General features: G+C 43.4%; 2 protein-coding genes across 2 annotated transcripts in view; one reads left to right on the top strand and one right to left on the bottom strand.

Annotated features, from left to right (window-relative positions):
• The window catches only part of LOC126483742 (pre-mRNA-splicing factor syf1 homolog), a 553324-nt gene that overhangs the window by 12800 nt on the left and 519279 nt on the right, over positions 1 to 21245 (top strand). The gene's annotated exons all lie outside the window — the stretch shown is intronic.
• The window catches only part of LOC126483747 (probable RNA-binding protein 18), a 46872-nt gene that overhangs the window by 18008 nt on the left and 7619 nt on the right, over positions 1 to 21245 (bottom strand). The window contains exons 2-3 of the mRNA XM_050106888.1: positions 18072 to 18166; positions 15196 to 15409 (exon numbers count right to left, since the gene is read on the bottom strand). Of these exons, the coding sequence (XP_049962845.1) occupies positions 15196 to 15409; positions 18072 to 18166 (309 nt within the window). The remainder of the gene's footprint in view (positions 1 to 15195; positions 15410 to 18071; positions 18167 to 21245) is intronic.

Below are 21245 nucleotides of genomic sequence, written 5' to 3'. Positions count from 1 at the left end.
CAGAGCTCATGTCTCAACCAGTTACCACACCATTATCCATGAGACTTTTTCAATCTGGTAGTTCAATGAAACTATTAGTCAACTTCAAACAAGTCACAACCCGGAAAATGAAGCAATTGTCGAATTGGACAAATATTTATTGAAGGGATATTTCTGTGGCCCGTGCTGTATCAATTGGTTCTAAAAGTATTACGTACCACAGCAACATCAGTGGCCTGTGAACAAACGTTTTCAAAAGCAGGACGAATATGCACTGAGAAGAGAAAGAGATTCACATCGACTAAAATGGGTCAAATTTTATTCATAAATGACAGTACTGATTAATTTTTCTTTTATGGGAAAATATGGTAATACTGACTATAAATGATGACTGCAGATACACTTCAATTATAGTTGTTATCATTCATATATTGTGTTTTTTTCTGATAGAAATATCAAAACATAACAAGAATCAGTCTTCATTCTTAAAATTTTTCCACTTAATAAAAAATATTTAGGATTTTGTTGTAATATTTATAAATTTTGCAGCAGACGAAATTTAAAACTTTTGTATCTGAAAATTACTGGGGACATAACTCAAAATTATTGCTCCTCTTCATATGTCCTTTCAAAACAGGACCAAATCAGATAAAAATACAGGTTTAGTGAGCTGAATTAAATGGGCAATGTACCTTCCTTTTACTTACTTTTGTGAGTGAATGGTGAGTGGTGAGTCATGAAAAAGATCAAGTTCACTGAAAAGAACAGTTTTGCCCACCTCTAGTTACCACCACTACTTTCAGATATCATCATTTTTGCACCCAACTTATTTCAATGACAAAAGTTTGAAACACTACTATCAAATGTGCAGGATTCACCAGCTTTTGCAATTTTGAAGTTATGGCGACCACATTCCAGTTTCAAATAACTGATAATAAAGTGTTCTTTTCCAAAATTAGTGAATTCATAGGCTTCATATTTCACATAAAGCAAACTCCATTTAATACGAGTATTTCCCACAATGTGTCTAAAATCAATGAACTATTTCTGACTTCAATATATACATAGCCAATATAATCTGTGCTATACCTCCCACAGTGAGATGCCAATCCAATTCCTCATACGACACAGCAGAGGAAATAGATCTCTGGCACGGATGACCTCTGGTGGCACTTGTCCTGCTGTCTGTCGTCCTTGTTGTGATTGACGCAGTCCAAGGAGGTAACACCTTGTACATATACAACTCTGTGATGCTTTAGTGTCTAAGGAATAGCTGACCCCTTTGGGCAAACATTGGGTACATGGCAATCTAAAATGTACAGCATATTTATTTGTGCCACTAAGTACAGTCTCTATTTGGTGAAAAGTTTTTAAGTGTTAGGTGCTACTGCTAAGTGTGGAAACTTATTCACAGATTTACTTTGCTCTTCAATGCTTGGGAAAAAGGGGATGCTGGAAACATGTCCTTAATTTTTATTTTATGGAACTGTAAGTCTATTAAGACTATTAAAAAAAATCACACTTCTTATCTATTTCAACACCTGCCTTTGCTCACAAACACACACGCACAAATATGAAGACAGGGAATGGGATAGAAGGTGTCTGCTGATATTTTAAATGGCTATAAAAGCTTTGTTGATCCATGTAGGCTATAAGCACTTGAAGAAAATTTAATGTGACAAAACTGTTAGGGCTTGTCAATAAACTGATTGTTGGCTTCTGTCTCAGGTTTTTTGGCCGATGTTTGTTTAGCAATTTTATTTTTTATTTTATTTTATTTATTTATTAATTTTTTTTTTCATTTCACTAGAATGAATGGCTGGCCTTGTCAAAGATTCACCCTCCATTCCTGATGGCAGACTGGAATCAACGTCATAGCTGTAGATTACATTTACTTGTAGCGTCTTTGTCTGAGGGCTTTTCCATGCTCATTACCACTTTTTTTCTCTCTTTGCTACCTGCAACAGTCATTTGCTGCAGCACTGGAATTTAGGACCCGTTCAACTTGAGGCTTTCCTTTTTCTTGTTGAAGCTATTGTCCTGTTTGCGGTTTCCCTGAACAGGCGGGTATAGTAGCTCTTCTCTATAGGAAGAATTTACATGTTGGCAAATTTTATGAGGTTGTTAGTCTCGCACAGTGCCTACTCTGCCAAGGTTGATTTCTCCACTGCCCTAACCTGCAATACCACGTATGTTTGGTGATCTTGGTGTTGACTGATCAGTCCAGTCACTCCAACATAGACTTTTCTACACGTAAAGGCACATGTGGAACATCACCAACATTGTAAATGGGTCCCTTTTGTGCTTTGCTGATGTGAAATGCTCAATGATCATCTTTTCTGGGTTTGTAATTAGTCTGTATGCCATGTTTCCGCAATATATGGCTGGTTCTGTCCATCACCCTGGGGATGTATGTCAGAAAGGCCACACCCAATATTTCTTCTCCTTAAATGTCACTTTGCCGAGTCTGAGATTTTGTGACACTTCTTATGTGACTGGTGGAGAAAACATTGCTCTTCAGAATGTTTTCCAGGTGTTGCATTTCATGTCTGAGGTGCTGTGGCTCACATATTTGTCTTGATTTGGCAATTTATCCAGGTATTGGTCTAAGATTGTTGGTTTTTGATACATGTTGTGTTCCAGGTTCCCACCATCTCTCATAACCAGCACACCTAGAAAGTGTAGCTGTTGCCCTTTTTTAACCACTTAGTAAGTTTTATGTTGGCATGGAGACTGTTCAGATGTCTCAGTACGTTACTGAGCTATTCCTCACCATGGCTCTGTACAACAAAGGTGTTGTCGATATTTCTGTAGCACACCTTAGCTTTACACAGTGCCAATTAAAGTGTGTATGTTTCAAAATGTTCCATGAAGGTTGTCACCATTACTCTACCCATGACAATGCCTTCCAGCTATTTGTAGAATTCACCATACCGCATGAAATAGTCCATGGTATGTGTGGTGTCACCGCCAGACACCACACTTGCTAGGTGGTAGCTTTAAATCGGCCGCGGTCCATTAGTACATGTCGGACCCGCGTGTCGCCACTGTGTGATCGCAGACCGAGCGCCACCACAAGGCAGGTCTCGAGAAACGGGATAGCACTCGCCCCAGTTGTACGGACGACGTAGCTAGCGACTACACTGACGAAGCCTCGCTCCTTTGCCGAGCCGATAGTTAGAATAGCCTTCAGCTAAGTCAATGGCTACGACCTAGCAAGGCGCCATTAGTAACATTGCATGTATCTAAAGAGTCTCACTTGTATCGCCACAATCTCCAGATGTACCAAAAGGATGGATTAAAGTTAAGTATTCCAGAAGCTACGTACTTTTCTTTATAGCATTCATTACGTATCCTGTTACAGACCTATCTCTTGCCTGCTAAACGCGTGCCTTTCGGCTTCCTCTCATTGTGTCTAGGCTGTCTTGTCTAGACACAACATTTTTGGCGACTAGGATGGGATAGGCTGTCCTGTTCTTTCTAATTGCTTACATTTATTTGTGTCATGGCTTCGCCAGATGTTCTGTCCGAATTTTATCGCTTGCAGAATCAGCAGACGCAGGCGTTATTGGATGCCCTTGGACAGCTCGTCCAGGGTCAACGTGCACTGCAAAACGATGCGGCAGCCGCCGCTTCACCGCTACCGCAGCCACAACATGCAGATGCACCACCATTCCGTAATTTTCAAGCAGACGAGGAAACATGGACAGAGTGGTCATGCCAGTTTGGATTTCATCTCGCCGCCTACAGAATTCAAGGTAACGAGCGGCAGCCTCATTTATTGGCGTGTGTAGGGGTGCAAACGTACCGTGTGATAGTGAAATTATTTCCCCGATGCGACGTAGCAAATCTGTCCTACGAAGAAATTTTGTCTGCTTTAGATGCCTATTTCAAGGAAACAGTTAATGTAGTTGCAAAAAGGTATAGTTTCTTTCGTACAAAACGTACGGCCGGTCAGACTAATAGGGAGTGGGTTGCAACATTGCAAGGCATTACTCGGGATTGTGCTTTTGAGTGTGGATGTGGACTCCCTTATTCAGATACTATGGTACGTGATGCAATAGCACAGAACGTTTCTGATGTTTGCATACGGGAACAGATTTTGAAACTCGTCAATCCCTCCCTTCAACAAGTGATAGACATATTGGATAGACAAGACACGCTTGACTTTGCTCAGGAATCATTTGCAACTTCGCCAGCCGTGTGTAACATTAAACGGCCCGCCGGGCGCGCTGCACGGCCTGGTAAACTGCCCTCGCACACGTCCGCGCAGCTGCCGCCACGCTCTAAACCAGGTGTGCCGCGACAGCATACAACTGCAGTGAAATCATGCCCGCGGTGTGCTACTAGACATTCGCGTGAAAATTGCCCGTCATGCCAAGCTATTTGCTTTTTCTGTGATAAGAAAGGACATGTTCAAAGTGTTTGCCAGAAAAAGCACAGATCAGACAATCACAATCATTCCAGGCCCTTTGCTTCGCGCCGGAATCGAACCAAGAATACTCAGGCTCGTGAAACTTCGCCCATGGACATTCATGTAGTTAATTCCACTTTGTCCAGTGCCGCATTCTCTAACAGTGACTGTGTTCATCCCACAAATACTGTGCGTCGACGTTGCCGGAAATCGCATCAAGTCGCAAGTGCTTCTGTACCAGTGTCAGTTCAAATTGCACAAGGCAGTCGCTCTTGTCGTCAGCAGGACAATAAACTTTTTGTTGATTTGGACTTTAATGGCAAGGTCATACCATTCCAGCTCGATACCGGAGCTGCAGTTTCATTGCTCAATCACGACACGTACAGACAACTGGGCAAACCTCCGTTGCGTGCCGCAAATGTTCAGCTAAATAGTTATTCAGGTCGGAATATCCCTGTGTTAGAACAGTGCACTCTTCTTGCAACATACAAGGGACAAACAAAACTTGTGTCGTTTTACGTTCTTCTTCTGCAGTGAACTTGTTTGGTTTAGATTTATTTCAGTTGTTTAACATGTCTATAGTAAATCAGGTCCTATCCGTGAATCAGACTGTGCCCTCAGACAGTGTTTCTCGTCTGTGTGAAGAATTTGCAGACATTTTTGCACCGGGCTTAGTTTGCGCTAAAAACTATGAAGCACATTTGGAACTGAAAGTCAACGCGCAACCGAAATTTTTCAGAGCGCGCAATGTTCCTCACGCATTGCGTGATGAGGTCGCACGAACATTACACGATTTAGAATCACAAGGTGTAATTGAACGTGTGCAGGCTTTTCTCTGGGCCTCACCCTTAGTAATTTTGCCGAAACCTTCCGGAAAATTGAGACTTTGTGTGGACTTCAAGGCAACAGTGAATCCACAACTAGTGACTGCATCTTTTCCTTTACCCCGCCCGGAAGATCTTTTTGATAAACTGTGCCCGGGTAAATACTTTTCGAAGTTGGACCTCGCAGATGCGTACTTGCAAATACCAGTGGACGAAGACTCCCAGCGCGTCTTGGTGGTTAACACGCATCTTGGTTTGTACCGATTCAAAAGACTCCCATTCGGGTGTGCATCCGCCCCTGCATTGTTTCAGCAATATTTACAAACTGTTTGTGCGTCGGTCCCTACTGCTGCGAACTATCTGGACGATATTGTGATCTCCGGAAAGACAGCCGACGAACATTTAGCAAATCTAAGAACATTATTTCAGGTATTGCGACAAAATGGTCTTCGCTTGCGGATGGACAAATGTGTGTTTTTTGCTCGTGACTTACCACATCTGGGACATGTAATCAATGCCCAAGGCATCCATCCCAGTCCAGAACACCTCCGTGCCATACAAGACTTGCCTTCGCCGCAGAATTTGAAGCAGCTACAGAGTGTGTTGGGTAAAATTAACTATTATCATTGCTTTCTGCGCAATGCCTCTTCCATTTCAGCTCCGCTTCATCGCTTACGCCGTAAAGGTGTTCCGTTCGTCTGGACGACGGAATGCGAACGCACTTTTCGCCAGTTGAAATCGGCGTTGCTTTCAAATACTTGCCTTAGGCCATTCAATCCCCAGAAACCCCTTTTGTTGATGGTCGATGCATCGGATTTCGGGATCGGTGCTGTGCTTGCGCACAAAGTTGGAGCGCATGATCGCCCTATTGCCTTTGCGTCCAAATTGCTCTCATCTGCGCAAAGAAATTATTCACAGATCGAGAAAGAAGCTTTGGCTCTCGTGTTTGGTGTTACTAAGTTCCATGATTTCTTGTATCCATCATCACAGACCACAAACCTTTGACATCGCTTTTTCATCCGAACAAGCCTGTACCTCCGCGTACAGCGCAGAAATTCATTCGCTCGTCTATTTTCCTCTCGCAGTACCCCTACGATATCTTGTATCGGTCCACTGCTAAGCACGGAAACGCCGATGCGTTGTCCCGTTTGCCTGTTGCTGAGGATAGAGCATTCGATTCTTCCGAACCTGCTTGCATGTTCATTGATTCGGAAACCGATGACATGGTCGAATCGTTTCCGATTGATTTTCGTCGTGTAGCTACAGCCACAGCTGCTGACCCTGTCCTTGCTACCGTTTTGCGTTTTGTTGCTACGCAATGGCCCTTGTCAAAGTCGCGGATCGAGGATCCGTTGGTTCGCCGATTTTTTGCTCACAGGGAGAGACTTTTTGTTCGACGTGGTGTTTTGTTGTTACGTTCTGATAATGATCAGTCCAGAGTCGTGGTCCCACGTTCGTTACAGTCCTCTGTTTTAAAGCTTCTTCACCAAGGACATTGGGGTATAGTGAGAACGAAACAACTTGCTCGTCAGCACTGTACTTGGTTCGGAATCGATGCTGTGATTACGAATATGTGCTCTTCTTGCATGGCGTGTGCCGAACAACAATCCGCACCGCCGCGGAAATTCTTTGCATGGCCAAAAGCCACTTCCCCTTGGCAACGCTTGCACATCGATTTTGCTGGTCCATTCTGGAATGCTCGATGGTTGGTTCTGGTAGATGCCTTCAGTAATTTTCCTTTTGTTGTCCGGATGTCTTCCACGACGTCAACTGCCACCATCAAAGCGTTATCTGCTATCTTTTGCATTGAAGGCCTTCCACAGATAATTGTTTCCGACAATGGCCCACAATTCATGTCCGCAGAATTTCAGTCATTCTGCAAGGCCAATGGTATTCAACATCTGACGTCCGCGCCGTTTTCGCCACAGTGAAACGGTGCCGCTGAACGATTGGTCCGGACTTTCAAGTCACAGATGTTGAAGTTGAAAGAGTCGCATTCTCGGGAGGATGCGTTGTTGCTCTTTTTGTCTTCGTATCGCTCTCAGCCCCGAGATGGTCACTCGCCGGCTGAGTTGCTCCACGGTCGTCCTCATTGAACCTTGATGTCTTTGCTGCATCCGCCGCATCAGGTTCCTGTGCAGCGGCAGACTCCTGCTTTTGCTCCAGGCGACGTTGTATTCTATCGCAACTATTGAGGTTCATGGCGTTGGCTCGCTGGGCGCATTCTTCGCTGCCTCGGCTGCGCGATGTATTTGGTTTTGGGGGCCTCTGGTGAGGTGCGCCGGCATCTCAATCAGCTGCGCCTCTGTCGTCGCACGGGTTCTGCCGCTCCCCGTCTGCTTTCAGCGACGGTGCCGTCCGGTCAGCGCCCTGGGGACCCATCTACTGGCTCGCCTCATCCCCAGGTGTTACCGACGATGCCTTCCATTTTGCCCCATGGCGACGCGCCGACGTCACCTCCGCCGCCGCCGCCGCCGCCTGTCCTCCAGCCGGCGCCGCCCGCAGTGGACGCTTCGCTGCAGCCGCCAAGCGCCTCCCTGGGTCACGCGCCGCCGATCGCTTCCCGTGACCAGCCGTCCTCCGCCATGGAACTCTTGCCCGCTCCGGACCACATGACGTCATCGAGCGTCGGATACCCCGACGCCATGGAGGTCGACCCTTCGGCCCCTCCTGTCTCTTTACGGGCGCATACACCGCATGTTGACGTGCACCCTGGACTAGGTTTTCAGGCGTTTCCTAGATCCCCTCGGACCGAATGGCCGGGTGCGGGTGGCACAGCCTTGCCTGTTGTTAGGCTCCCCACCTCATCGCATACGTCAACATGGGGTCCTCCCCACGGCGGGCGGAAGCCTTATAACACGACCGTTCGCCGATTTGCGGGGGAGGAATGTGGTGTCACCGCCAGTCACCACACTTGCTAGGTGGTAGCTTTAAATCGGCCGCGGTCCATTAGTACATGTCGGACCCGCGTGTCGCCACTGTGTGATCGCAGACCGAGCGCCACCACAAGGCAGGTCTCGAGAAACGGGATAGCACTCGCCCCAGTTGTACTGACGACGTAGCTAGTGACTACACTGACGAAGCCTCGCTCCTTTGCTGAGCCGATAGTTAGAATAGCCTTCAGCTAAGTCAATGGCTACGACCTAGCAAGGCGCCATTAGTAACATTGCATGTATCTAAAGAGTCTCACTTGTATCGCCACAATCTCCAGATGTACCAAAAGGATGGATTAAAGTTAAGTATTCCAGAAGCTACGTACTTTTCTTTACAGCATTCATTACGTATCCTGTTACAGACCTATCTCTTGCCTGCTAAACGCGTGCCTTTCGGCTTCCTCTCATTGTGTCTAGGCTGTCTTGTCTAGACACAACAGTATGACACAGATGAAAGAGCTTGGTGATGTCTTGTGGAAAATGGAATGGATATACTCCATTGAGAGGCTTTGGGTAAATAAAGAAACAACGTCAAAGCTGATCAGGATGCCGTTTTGCTCAAATTTTAGTTTCTTCAGCTTCTCAGTGAAATGCTCTGAGTCATTTTTGTATATGTCAAACCTCCTACATATGGATGACACAGAGAGGCCGAGTGTTTTGCCAGACCAACGATGGAAGAAGAAGGCCCATGTTCTGTCTGGTCTCGCCTCCTTGTCGCAGTGCTGGGATGAAAGGGCCACACCAAAGTTCCTGAAAAATGTAAGTGCCTAATCACCACCATCCGAGCACATCACATATACTACAGAACAGCATGAGTCTTTCTCTGTAAGCGAATTCATGGTGCGTAGAGAGACTTGGCAAGAATAGATAAGCAAATTTTGGACATTTCTATCACCTAAATGACAGCATGCAAGATCCACAGCATCATTCACAGGAACATGCAGAATGAGCTCTAGCACTGGAATGAATGATAGACAATGCAAGATTAAATGAAATGTCGTGTGACTAGGGCCTCCCGCAGGAGGCAGATCAACAAGTTGATTTCTGACATGTCACACACAGTAGTCAACCTCAGTGAATGATCACAGTCGTTCAAAAAGGGAGGATTACACTATCCCTAGAACTACAACTCTGGAGGAATCATTGTTAACATCAAAACTGCCATTTGGACCCTTCCTTGTTACAGAGCTGAGGAAATATGCAGTGAACCTGCCAAGATACTGCACTGAGCAAAACCACCAGCTTGCAGCCTGAAGAAGGACGAGCTACAAGATATAAAGAGAACTTAATGCCAACATGAGCACTGGAAGTGTCTATCAACAAGGGTAATGTGACCATTGCAATGAAGACTGCTATTTTTGAGCAGAAGATTTGGGACATATTAGATGTGACAAGGCACTAAAGGCTAAGCACTGATCTGACACAGCAGATCACAAATTGAGTAATCAAGGAATTTCCTCTCTTGGCAGACAAACAGAGGAACCTGCGCAATGCAAAACCACTACACTTTGGATGTATGGATTATCAATAATTCCATAAAGGTGATGTTCCACAAAAATCAATTGCAAGGGCTCCTGCCTTAATGACGTATAAGATGGCAAAACACTTGCCCTCTTTGCTTCAGCTGCATGTGGGAAAGATGCACAAATACATAAAGAACCCAGGACATTTCAATGAAGAGCTGAAGAAACTAAAACCTGGATGAAACAACATTCTGGTCATATTTGATAGTGTTTCTTTGTCTGTTTAGGTGACACTCAATGACCCTCTGGAGTATATCAATTCCTTTTCGCACATGAAATCACCAAGATCTTTCATGTATGTCTTACCATGAGCTGTTTCATGTGGAATGGTGACTTCTGCAAACAGCTGGAAGGTGTCACCATGGGTAGTCACTTAGTCCAGTGGTAGTCAACTTCTTCATGGAACATTTCGAAAGACAGGCACTGCGTTGACATGTTGTAAACCTGAAGTGGGATACAAGTGTGTCTACAACACTTTTGTTGTGTGGAGCCATGGTGAGGAACAGCTTGGTGACTTCCTAAGAGACCCGAATGGTTTCCATACCAACATAAAATTTACTAAGGAGGTACAAAAGCACCAACAGCTACACTTTCCAGATGTGTTGCTTACGAGGAATGGTGAGAACTTGGAACACAGCATGTATTGAAAACAAACACATACAGACCACGATCTGTACAAACTGTCAAATTGCCACCCTAGCCAGAAAAGGGGGATGATTAATATCCTCATAACACGCACAAGATGAATATGAGAGACACAGCACCTCAGACATGAGGAACACCACCTGGAAAGGGTTCTGAGGGGCAATGGGTGCTCCACCAGTTACATTATAAGTGTCATGAAATCTAACATTCACCACAATGACACGCTGGAAGAAGAAATAGTGGAATACAACCTATGTGTCATACATCCCCATGGTGATGGACACAACTGGCTGTATACTGCGAAAAAATGACCAAAAGACTATTTACACACTGACAAATAAAATCAAAGAGTGTCTCACATTGGCAAAGGACAAGAGGGAACCATTTGCTTTGTCGGGATTGTTCCACACACCCTGTATATGTGGAATGACTGGATGTTCAATAAAAAACCAAACATGAATGGTATTGCAGGTTGGGATAGTGGAGAACTCACGAGACCAGCCACATCATAAAATTCACCAACATGGAGGTTCTCGCTGTGGAGAGGAGCTATCACGCTCACTTGTTCATGGAAGCAATATAAATCTACAAACATGACAATAGCTTCAACAAGAAATATGAAAGCCTCAAGAAAGATTTAATGCTGGATTCCTGTGCTGCAGCATGACCACTGCATGTCGCAAAAGGAGAACCACAGCAGTAATGACCATGGAGAAGCCCTCGGACATTGACAAAACAGGCTTATACGATCTATGGCTGCAAGAAAGACTGGATTGGGGTATTTAAGAAGAGTAACTACAACTTGAGAACACTATTCATCTTCTTCTTTGGAGCTCATTGGAAAGTTTGTTATGAAGTACAAAAAGCAATCGGTGAAGACTAATGTCTGACATACCATCACATAATTAATCCTTGGGCCTGTGTGCAAGCACAGTCTTCACGATTCTGATGGACAAGAAGAGAGCATGCCACATATACTGATGAAAAGAAATGTCCTGGTTTGATCAGTATTACTTTTACAGTTAACAAAAATCTGGCTTTATAAGTGCATGTTCTGACTACAATGCAAGACAGTAAAGAAGTGTTTGAAAGAGAGGACACAAGTGACACAGTCTGAATATTTCAGCCTGTCAATATGAGAGAGAGGTCACTGTGAAATGGCATAACAAATGAATTCTACCACAGAAAAGCTTTGAGACCCTAAAACTAGTTCCTTCATCACAGCAATGTTCCAGCAAATCACTCAAAACATTTTACTGAACATTTAATTGCAGTTGGTACCAAATTTATATAGCATGCTCTCTATACCTGGAACTTTCTGTGAAGAAAGAACTTCTGTGGATACAGGGCACTGAATGCGCTCGGTTAACTGACAACACTAGGAAATAATGGTTCTAAAAGATGACTAAATGCATTGAAAATTAGTTTGAAAATGTGTTCAAAACTTTCCATGTACTCTTTTTACAAACAGCCATTTCCCCCACACTAGCCAATATCCATGGCTGCACTCGCATATCAGCAGTTTTGTTATGATGAGTGATAGTAAACAAGCTACTGTACATGGAATGATATCAGCTGCCCTCATGTGTATGCATGTTCAGGTAAGCGTAGTTTATGATGTGCACCCTGCTCTCTACGCACCCGAGCTGTCCCAATGCAAGATGCATCACATCAGCATGCACAGCTGTGCTGCTGAGCAGTGCATATAGAGAGGCATGGACAGGAGTGTGCATCTATGCATTGTGGTATTGGAGTAGCTTTACATTACATAATGTGTACATTATGCAACAAATAGTGTGAAAGTATGGATTAAACACATTCAAGACAGTATAAGCATTGTATTCATTACTTTGAATCATATCACATAGCACTTATCAACCAATAAAAGCATTTTCACCAAGGTGGTAAAGTTCAAAAATCAAAGAGTAAATAGCTTTTTTAGACAGCAAATATTTTTCCCAAATTCATGTGATATTCTTCAAATCAAAAGGATTTTGTACAACACACTTTCTAAAGTAGCTTAAGTTTTCCTGAGTGTTCAAGCTATCTCCACATCAAATTCAACGGAAATCAGTTGTGTGGGTTGGTTGTGCAAAGGTGCCTTTTCAGTTACATCTTGTATTAAGTGCTGAAGCTTGTAAAGATAAAAACTCTATTAAATCTCAGTACAGGAGGACAATAAATCAATCAAAAATTGAGAATTTTAGATGACTGCTCAAAGACATGAACTGGATAGATGTTTACAACACTTCTGACTCAAATGGAAGATATAAAGTATTCACTAACAAAATTTCTTCCTCTTTTGAAAATTGTTTTCCCCTAAAGGTAACTCAAATCACACAGAAGTCTAATAAACCATGGATTACACAAGGAATAAAGATATTGTGTGGGAAAATAAAGGAGACTGTATCTACTATCTAGGAACAGCTCTGCTGTTAGCATTATAATGCATTACAAAGAATATTGGAAAATATTGAAGCAAGTAAAACAGAAATCTAAGCAGTTTTATTACAAGAAAAAAATATTTACATCAGGCAACAAAATAAAAATTACATGGAATACAGCGAAGACAGAGGTTGGTGGGGCCAAGAAGGAAGTGGAACAGATAGCTCTAAAAATAAATGAGACATTGGTAACAAGTGTATGTAGTGTTGAAAACCTGTCAAACAAATACTTTGTTTCTGTTATGGACAGCTTGCGGTTATCAACTTCAGTAAACAATACTTTGTTTCTGTTATGGACAGCTTGCGGTTATCAACTTCAGTAAACGGTGCAATGGATATATGAGACCAGTGTTTACAAACAACTTCAGTAAAATGAAAATGAGACTCACATCTCTCAAACAAATAGATCCAGCATAAAATCCTTAAACTCTAAATATGTATTCTGGTGGTTATGACAACATATCAACGAAGATAAATGAAGAGTGCTCATGCAAGTTGAGTTCTGACTTAAGTTATTTGGGAAACTAATCTCTTATCAGTGGAACATTTCGAGACTGGTTAAAATATATATATCTTTACAAGATGGGCAATAAAAAGATACCACCAAACTATTGACCAATTTCACTTTTGTTAGCTTTTTCAAATATATTTGAAAAGGTTGTGTTCAACCATCTTCTTAAGCATCTGACTGAAAATAATAATATGTCCAAGTCACAGTTTGGGTTCCTTAAGGGTTCCAATATAGAGAAAGCTATTTACACGGACAGTGAGAATGTACTTAATTTACTAGATAACAAATCAGAGGCTACTGGGATTTTCTGCAACCTGTCAAAAGCCTTTGACTCTGTGAATCACAGCATTCTCTTAAGCAAATTTGAATACTATGGTGCCCCGGCAGTGCTGCAAAATGGTTTGTGTCTTACCGAATTAACAGGAAACAAAAGGTGTTGCTGCAAAATACATGTGCAGTAAGCAGTCAATCTTCATCTGATCGGGAATTAAGTACATGAGGTTTTCCTCAAGCTTCCATCTTGGATCCGTTGCTTTATCTTGTGTACATTCTCGTCTGTTACATTGCCAGATGCTAACTACATTTTGCTTGCAGACGATATAAACATTGCAATACCCTACCAAATCAAGTACAGACTTAGAAATAGCTGCTAATCAAATTTTACTGACATTAATAAATGGTTTAAAGGTAATTCACTGTCATTAAACCTTGAAAAGAACCACTATGCACTTCACAACCAGTAAGAGATTTTCTTCCAGCATGTGTGTAACATATAAGACATGCAGATCAAAGAGGTTGACATTGTTAAATTTCTGGGATTACAACTCGACAATAATACATTCAATTGGGAAGAGCATATAGAATTGATGAAGCACCTAAACAAGTCTGTATTTGCAATGAGAATGATGTTAGACATAGAAGAAATAAATATTAAAAAAAAACTTGCATACTTTGCTTAGTTTCATTCCATTAACAGGGTCATATTCTGGGGTAACTCGTCAAACCGAGCAAAAGCATGTAACAAGACTCATTTGTGATGTAAGTTCAAGAACATCAAGTAAAAGCCTGTTCCAGGAACTTCGTATTCTGACCACTGCTTCTCAGTATATTTATTCCTTAATGAAAGTTGTTGCAAGTAATATATATCTACCAATAGCTCAATACATAGTATCAATAGGGGTTCAATATTCAGAAACACACATTTTCAATAAGTAGCCAGCAACCATTAAAAACTTTGTTTCAGATAAAGCACAGTATAAACAGAGTTTGAAAGACTTTTTGATAGGCAACTCCTTCTACTCTTAGATGAATATCTTAACAGGGACTGTTAAGACTAGCTTTAGGAAAAAATGTCTGTCAGCTTTCAGTTTTGACAGCACTTGGTCACAATTGTCAAGATTAGGTATTTTGTATATGATAAATTTATTAAAAGCGCATAACTATGTTTCATTCTGACAGTGTATTAATTCCGTAAATGATAATAGTTCCAGTTTACTGTAATGTATTCACCTATTTTGACAATCTCCTGGCAAATGATCAGGGTATTAAGTATTATATTCAAATGTTTTATGTTTTTTATGCTATACTCTTTGACTTATTCCACATCCATGAGAATCGTCTTATTTTTGGGTCTATGAAACAAAAACTGAATCTAATCTAATCTAATTTATGTCTTTTTCCCACGATCTGATTTAGATGACATAAAGCCTATACAGTGCCCCATGCTATGCTTAGGTTACCTGTGAAAAGCCCATGAAAATTGTCTGGTAGTTTTGGAGAAGCATTTTCAGACAGACAGATATGACATTTTTACAGTTTTATTATTATTATAGGTGAAATATGTTGTCTTAAGTGAGATCTTACAATTAATTCAGTCCAGTAGCCTAAAAAAATTAACTACATACTTTAGTGAAATAACTTACCTTGCTAACACTATTTGCCCATCGCACTGCAACTCTTTTGCAGCCCAACATCTTTCCATCAAGACTTTCTTTGGCCTTTTTGGCATCGACACACTCTTTGTAGGTAACAAAGGCATATCCACGTGGTTGTCCTGCTAATGGCCCCGAACGGTGGAATAGCAGATCAAATCTCTCGAAATCTCCATATTTTTGCAGGATTTTGAGGAGGTGGTACCAGTAATAAAAAAGTAAGACAAATAAAATGTTAGCTCTATGGACAGGATAATAATATCCACACAAATGTGTAATCAAATTCGGTTTGGCTATGCATACAAGACAGTTATTGATTTAAATGAAGCATTTAAAGCCTAAGAAGTATTACACTACCTGACCAAAGTATCTGAACAGATCACCAAATGTGCATCTGGCGTTACAATCCCATTCACTTGTATAAAAGCAAAAACTGTTCTCCCACTCACAGTTGGTAGTGTGCAAGTACAGCGATTATATCAAGGGTGCTCACAAATCTAGCACAGACTAACTAGTAGTTGTGTAATTTTTAATGTTGCTTTTCTCTCTTGCAATGTTGTTGTTTTTTTTTTTTTTTTTTTTTTTTTTTTTTTTTTTTTTTTTTTTTTTTTTTTTTTTTTGTCAAACAAAGTAACCTCTACATCTACCTTGAATGCCAAGATTTTCATCACCTTGGGTTTTGCTTATGCCTTCTCCCACACTGCAGGAAGAAGATGTTTTATACCTTACTGTTTTATACCTTACGGTTATTGTTTCATTTTGGAAATTACTGTTTGTAGGTTCTTATGATACGATACCGGAAACACATCAACACTTCACACGTAGTGTGACTGTGAAACACATGTTGAGATACAGTGACAATAAAATTAGAAAGGGCCACTGAAGAAATAACTTCACAGAATGTGGAAAGCTTAATGGGACAGATGCTTGAATGTATCAGGTATTTTTTCAGTGCTTGCTAACCAGTCAAATAAGAGTCCCTAGATTTAATTTCCTACAAAATCAGATTATCTTGATACTGGCAGTAGACAACTACTTATGCAGAAATATGAATTTTGCCCTCATTACAAAGTACATTGACTTTGCTTTCCAGGAGGAATTGGTTCCTATTCTTCCACAGACACTCTAATTATGATTTCTCCGGCAGTGTTGTAAGTACTGCAGAACACTGTATGAGGGAATTTTATTACACCTTCAGACAATGTAATTGTCTGAAAACAGGACAGCTGATAATTACAATTACAAAAATGATTTTTTTTTTTAAATTTATTAACATGGAACACACTATTATGAAAAGGAAAGTTGTTACTCAGCATATAGCGGAGATGCTGCATTGCAGATAGGCACAACATAAAGACCGTCACAAGTAACGCTTTCGGCCAGTAAGGTCTTCGTCAAAAGTAGATGACAGACACACAAATACACACTTACACAAACACAACTCACACACACATGGCTGCAGTCTCAGGCAGCTGAGGCCACACTGCAAACAGCAACACCAGTGCATGATAGAAGTGGTGAGTGGGTGGGGGTAAGGAGGAGGCTGGGTGGGAGAGGGAGAGGGATAGTAGGGTAGGGGTGGCGGACAGTGGCATGCTGCTGGAAAGTGCGCAGGGATGAGATGGAGGGTGGGGCAGCTATGTGCATTCGCGAGGCTGGACGGAGGATAGCGGAGAGGTGGGGAGAAGGGGGGAAGGGAGTAATGCAAAAGGAGAGAAGTAAAAATACTGCGTGCAATGGTAGAATGAGGGCTGTGTAGTGCTGGAATGAGAACAGAGAAGGGGCTGGATGGGAGAGGAAAATGGTTAAAAAAGGTTGAGGCCAGGAGGGATACGGAAACTTAGGATACTGCAGGGAAAATTCCCACCTGCGCAATTCAGAAAAGATGGGGTTGGTAGGAAGGATCCGTATGGCACAGGCTGTGAAGCAGTCACTGAAATGAAGGAGGTCATGTTTGGCAGCTTGTTCAGCAACAGGGTGGTCCACTTGTTTCTTGGCCACAATTTGTCAATGGCCATTCACATGGACAGACAGCATGTTTGTTGTCCTGCCCACATAGAATGCAGCACAGTGAATGCAGCTTAGCTTGTAGGTCACATAACTGGTTTCACAGGTAGCCCTGCCTTTGATGGAGTAGGTGGTGGTGGGAGGATGTATGGGACAGGTCTTGCATCTAGGTCTACTACAGGGGTATAAGCCATGAGGTAACAGATTGGGAGCAGGGGTTGTGCAAGGATGGATGAGTATATTGTGTAGGTTCGGTAGACGGCGGAATACCACTGTAGGAGGTGTGGGAAGGATAGTGGGCAGGACGTTTCTTATTGCAGGGCACAATGAGAGGTAGTCAAGACCATGGCGGAGAATGTAATTCAGTTGCTCCAGTCCTGGGTGTTACTTTATGAGGGGAATGCTCCTTTGTGGCCGGATGGTGGGACTTTGGGAAGTGGTGGAAGCCTGGAAAGATAAGGCATGGGAGATTTATTTTTGTACAAGGTCGGAAGGATAATTACGATCTGTGAAGGCTTCAGTGAGACCCTCAGTACGTTTCGGGAGGGATTGCTCGTTCCTGTAGATGCAATGACCACGGGTAATTAGGCTATATGGAAGGGACTTACTGGTATGGAATGCCTGGCAGCTGTCAAAGTGGAGGTATTGCTGGTGGTTAGTAGGTTTGATATGGATGGAGGTACTGATGTAGCCATCTGTGAGGTGGAGGTTAACATCAACGAAGATGGCTTGTTGGGTTGAGTACGACCAGGTAAAGCAATGGAACGCTTTTGTCAATCTTCTCTGCAGCACAGTGCGAACTTCATACTTTCAGAATCAAGAACATGTATCAAATAAAGTTATTTCATTCTGAGACTCACTCAGTGATCCTTGGATCAAGATTTCCTATCCATAATCTTCTGTCTTCTAACTTATTTTCTGGTAGTGGGTCTAGTGGTAGTGGATTTGTTATAGTCTGGAAAAAAATGCAAACATCCGATAGTTATAAAATGACTAAGGAACTAATCAAAAAGCTACACTACTGGCCATTAAAACTACTACACCAAGAAGAAATGAAGATGATAAATGGGTATTCATTGGACAAATATACACTCCTGGAAATTGAAATAAGAACACCGTGAATTCATTGTCCCAGGAAGGGGAAACTTTATTGACACATTCCTGGGGTCAGATACATCACATGATCACACTGACAGAACCACAGGCACAAAGACACAGGCAACAGAGCATGCACAATGTCGGCACTAGTACAGTGTATATCCACCTTTCGCAGCAATGCAGGCTGCTATTCTCCCATGGAGACGATCGTAGAGATGCTGGATGTAGTCCTGTGGAACGGCTTGCCATTCCATTTCCACCTGGCGCCTCAGTTGGACCAGCGTTCGTGCTGGACGTGCAGACCGCGTGAGACGACGCTTCATCCAGTCCCAAACATGCTCAATGGGGGACAGATCCGGAGATCTTGCTGGCCAGGGTAGTTGACTTACACCTTCTAGAGCACGTTGGGTGGCACGGGATACATGCGGACGTGCATTGTCCTGTTGGAACAGCAAGTTCCCTTGCCGGTCTAGGAATGGTAGAATGATGGGTTCGATGACGGTTTGGATGTACCGTGCACTATTCAGTGTCCCCTCGACGATCACCAGTGGTGTACGGCCAGTGTAGGAGATCGCTCCCCACACCATGATGCCGGGTGTTGGCCCTGTGTGCCTCGGTCATATGCAGTCCTGATTGTGGCGCTCACTTGCACGGTGCCAAACACGCATACGACCATCATTGGCACCAAGGCAGAAGCGACTCTCATCGCTGAAGACGACACGTCTCCATTCGTCCCTCCATTCACGCCTGTCGCGACACCACTGGAGGCGGGCTGCACGATGTTGGGGCGTGAGCGGAAGACGGCCTAACGGTGTGCGGGACCGTAGCCCAGCTTCATGGAGACGGTTGCGAATGGTCCTCGCCGATACCCCAGGAGCAACAGTGTCCCTAATTTGCTGGGAAGTGGCGGTGCGGTCCCCTACGGCACTGCGTAGGATCCTACGGTCTTGGCGTGCATCCATGCGTCGCTGCGGTCCGGTCCCAGGTCGACGGGCACGTGCACCTTCCGCCGACCACTGGCGACAACATCGATGTACTGTGGAGACCTCACACCCCACGTGTTGAGCAATTCGGCGGTACGTCCACCCGGCCTCCCGCATGCCCACTATACGCCCTCGCTCAAAGTCCGTCAACTGCACATACGGTTCACGTCCACGCTGTCACGGCATGCTACCAGTGTTAAAGACTGCGATGGAGCTCCGTATGCCACGGCAAACTGGCTGACACTGACAGCGGCGCTGCACAAATGCTGCGCAGCTAGCGCCATTCGCCGGCCAACACCGCGGTTCCTGGTGTGTCCGCTATGCCGTGCGTGTGATCATTGCTTGTACAGCCCTCTCGCAGTGTCCGGAGCAAGTATGGTGGGTCTGACACACCGGTGTCAATGTGTTCTTTTTTCCATTTCCAGGAGTGTATTATACTAGAACTGACATGTGATTACATTTTCACACAATTTGGGTGCATAGATCCTGAGAAATCAGTACCCAGAACAACCACCTCTGGCCATAATAACGGCCTTGATACGCCTGGGCATTGAGTCAAACAGAGCTTGGATGGCGTGTACAGGTACAGCTGCCCGTGCAGCTTCAACACGATACCACAGTTCATCAAGAGTAGTGACTGGCGTATTGTGACGAGCCAGTTGTTCGGCCACGATTGACCAGATATTTTCAATTGGTGAGAGATCTGGAGAATGTGCTGGTCAGGGCAGCAGTCGAACATTTTCTGTCTCCAGAAAGGCCCATACATAACCTGCAACATGTGGGTGTGCATTATCCTGCTGAAATGTAGGGTTTCGCAGGGATCAAGTGAAGGGTAGAGCCACGGGTCGTAACACTTCTGAAATGTAACATCCACTGTTCAAAGTGCCGTCAATGCGAACAAGAGATGACGTGTAACCAATGGCACGCCATACCATCACGCCAGGTGATACGCCAGTATGGCGATGATGAATACACACTTCCAATGTGCGTTCACCGCGATGTTGCCAAACATGGATGCGACCATCATGATGCTGTAAACAGAACCTGGATTCATCCGAAAAAATGATGTTTTGCCATTCGTGTACCCAGGTTTGTCGTTGAGTACACCATCGCAGGCGCTCCTGTCTGTGATGCAGCGTCAAGGGTAACTACAGCCATGGTCTCCGAGCTGATAGTCCATGCTGCTGCAATCATCGTCAAACTCTTCGTGCAGATGGTTGTTGTCTTGCAAAGGTCCCCATCTGTTGACTCAGGGATCGAGACATGGCTGCACGATCCATTACAGCCATGCGGATAAGATACCTGTCATCTCGACTGCTAGTGATACGAGGCTGTTGGGATCCAGCACGGCGTTCTGTATGACCCTCCTGAATCCATCGATTCCATATTCTGCTAACAGTCACTGGATCTCGACCAACACGAGCAGCAGTGTCGCAACATGATAAACCGCAATCGCGATAGGCTACAATCCGACCTTTATCAAAGTTAGAAACGTGATGGTATGCATTTCTCCTCCTTACACGAGGCATCACAACGTTTCACCAGGCAACACCGGTCAACTGCTGTTTGTGTATGAGAAATCGGTTGGAAACTTTCCTCATGTCAGCATGTTGTAGGTGTTGCCACCGGCGCCAACCTTGTGTGAATGCTCTGAAAAGCTAATCATTTCCATATCACAGCATCTTCTTCCTGTCGGTTAAATTTCGTGTCTGTAGCACATCATCTTCGTGGTGTAGCAATTTTAATGGCCAGTAGTGTAGATAGAACAGTTAAAACTATATTTCACTAGTTTATACTTTATCAGAACATACGAAATATCAGAAAAGTGTACCACAAAATAAATATGTGCTACAAATGATCAATGGCCTTTATAATATGAGCAATAAAACCATTACTTCACAATTATGTAGACTATGTTGCATGCCTTTTCATTATCTGCAACAAACTTTAGAA

This window comes from Schistocerca serialis, chromosome 6 (genome assembly GCF_023864345.2).
Source record: "Schistocerca serialis cubense isolate TAMUIC-IGC-003099 chromosome 6, iqSchSeri2.2, whole genome shotgun sequence".
NCBI classification, from domain to species: Eukaryota; Metazoa; Arthropoda; class Insecta; order Orthoptera; family Acrididae; genus Schistocerca; species Schistocerca serialis.
This window is presented reverse-complemented; position numbering and strand designations above follow the sequence as displayed.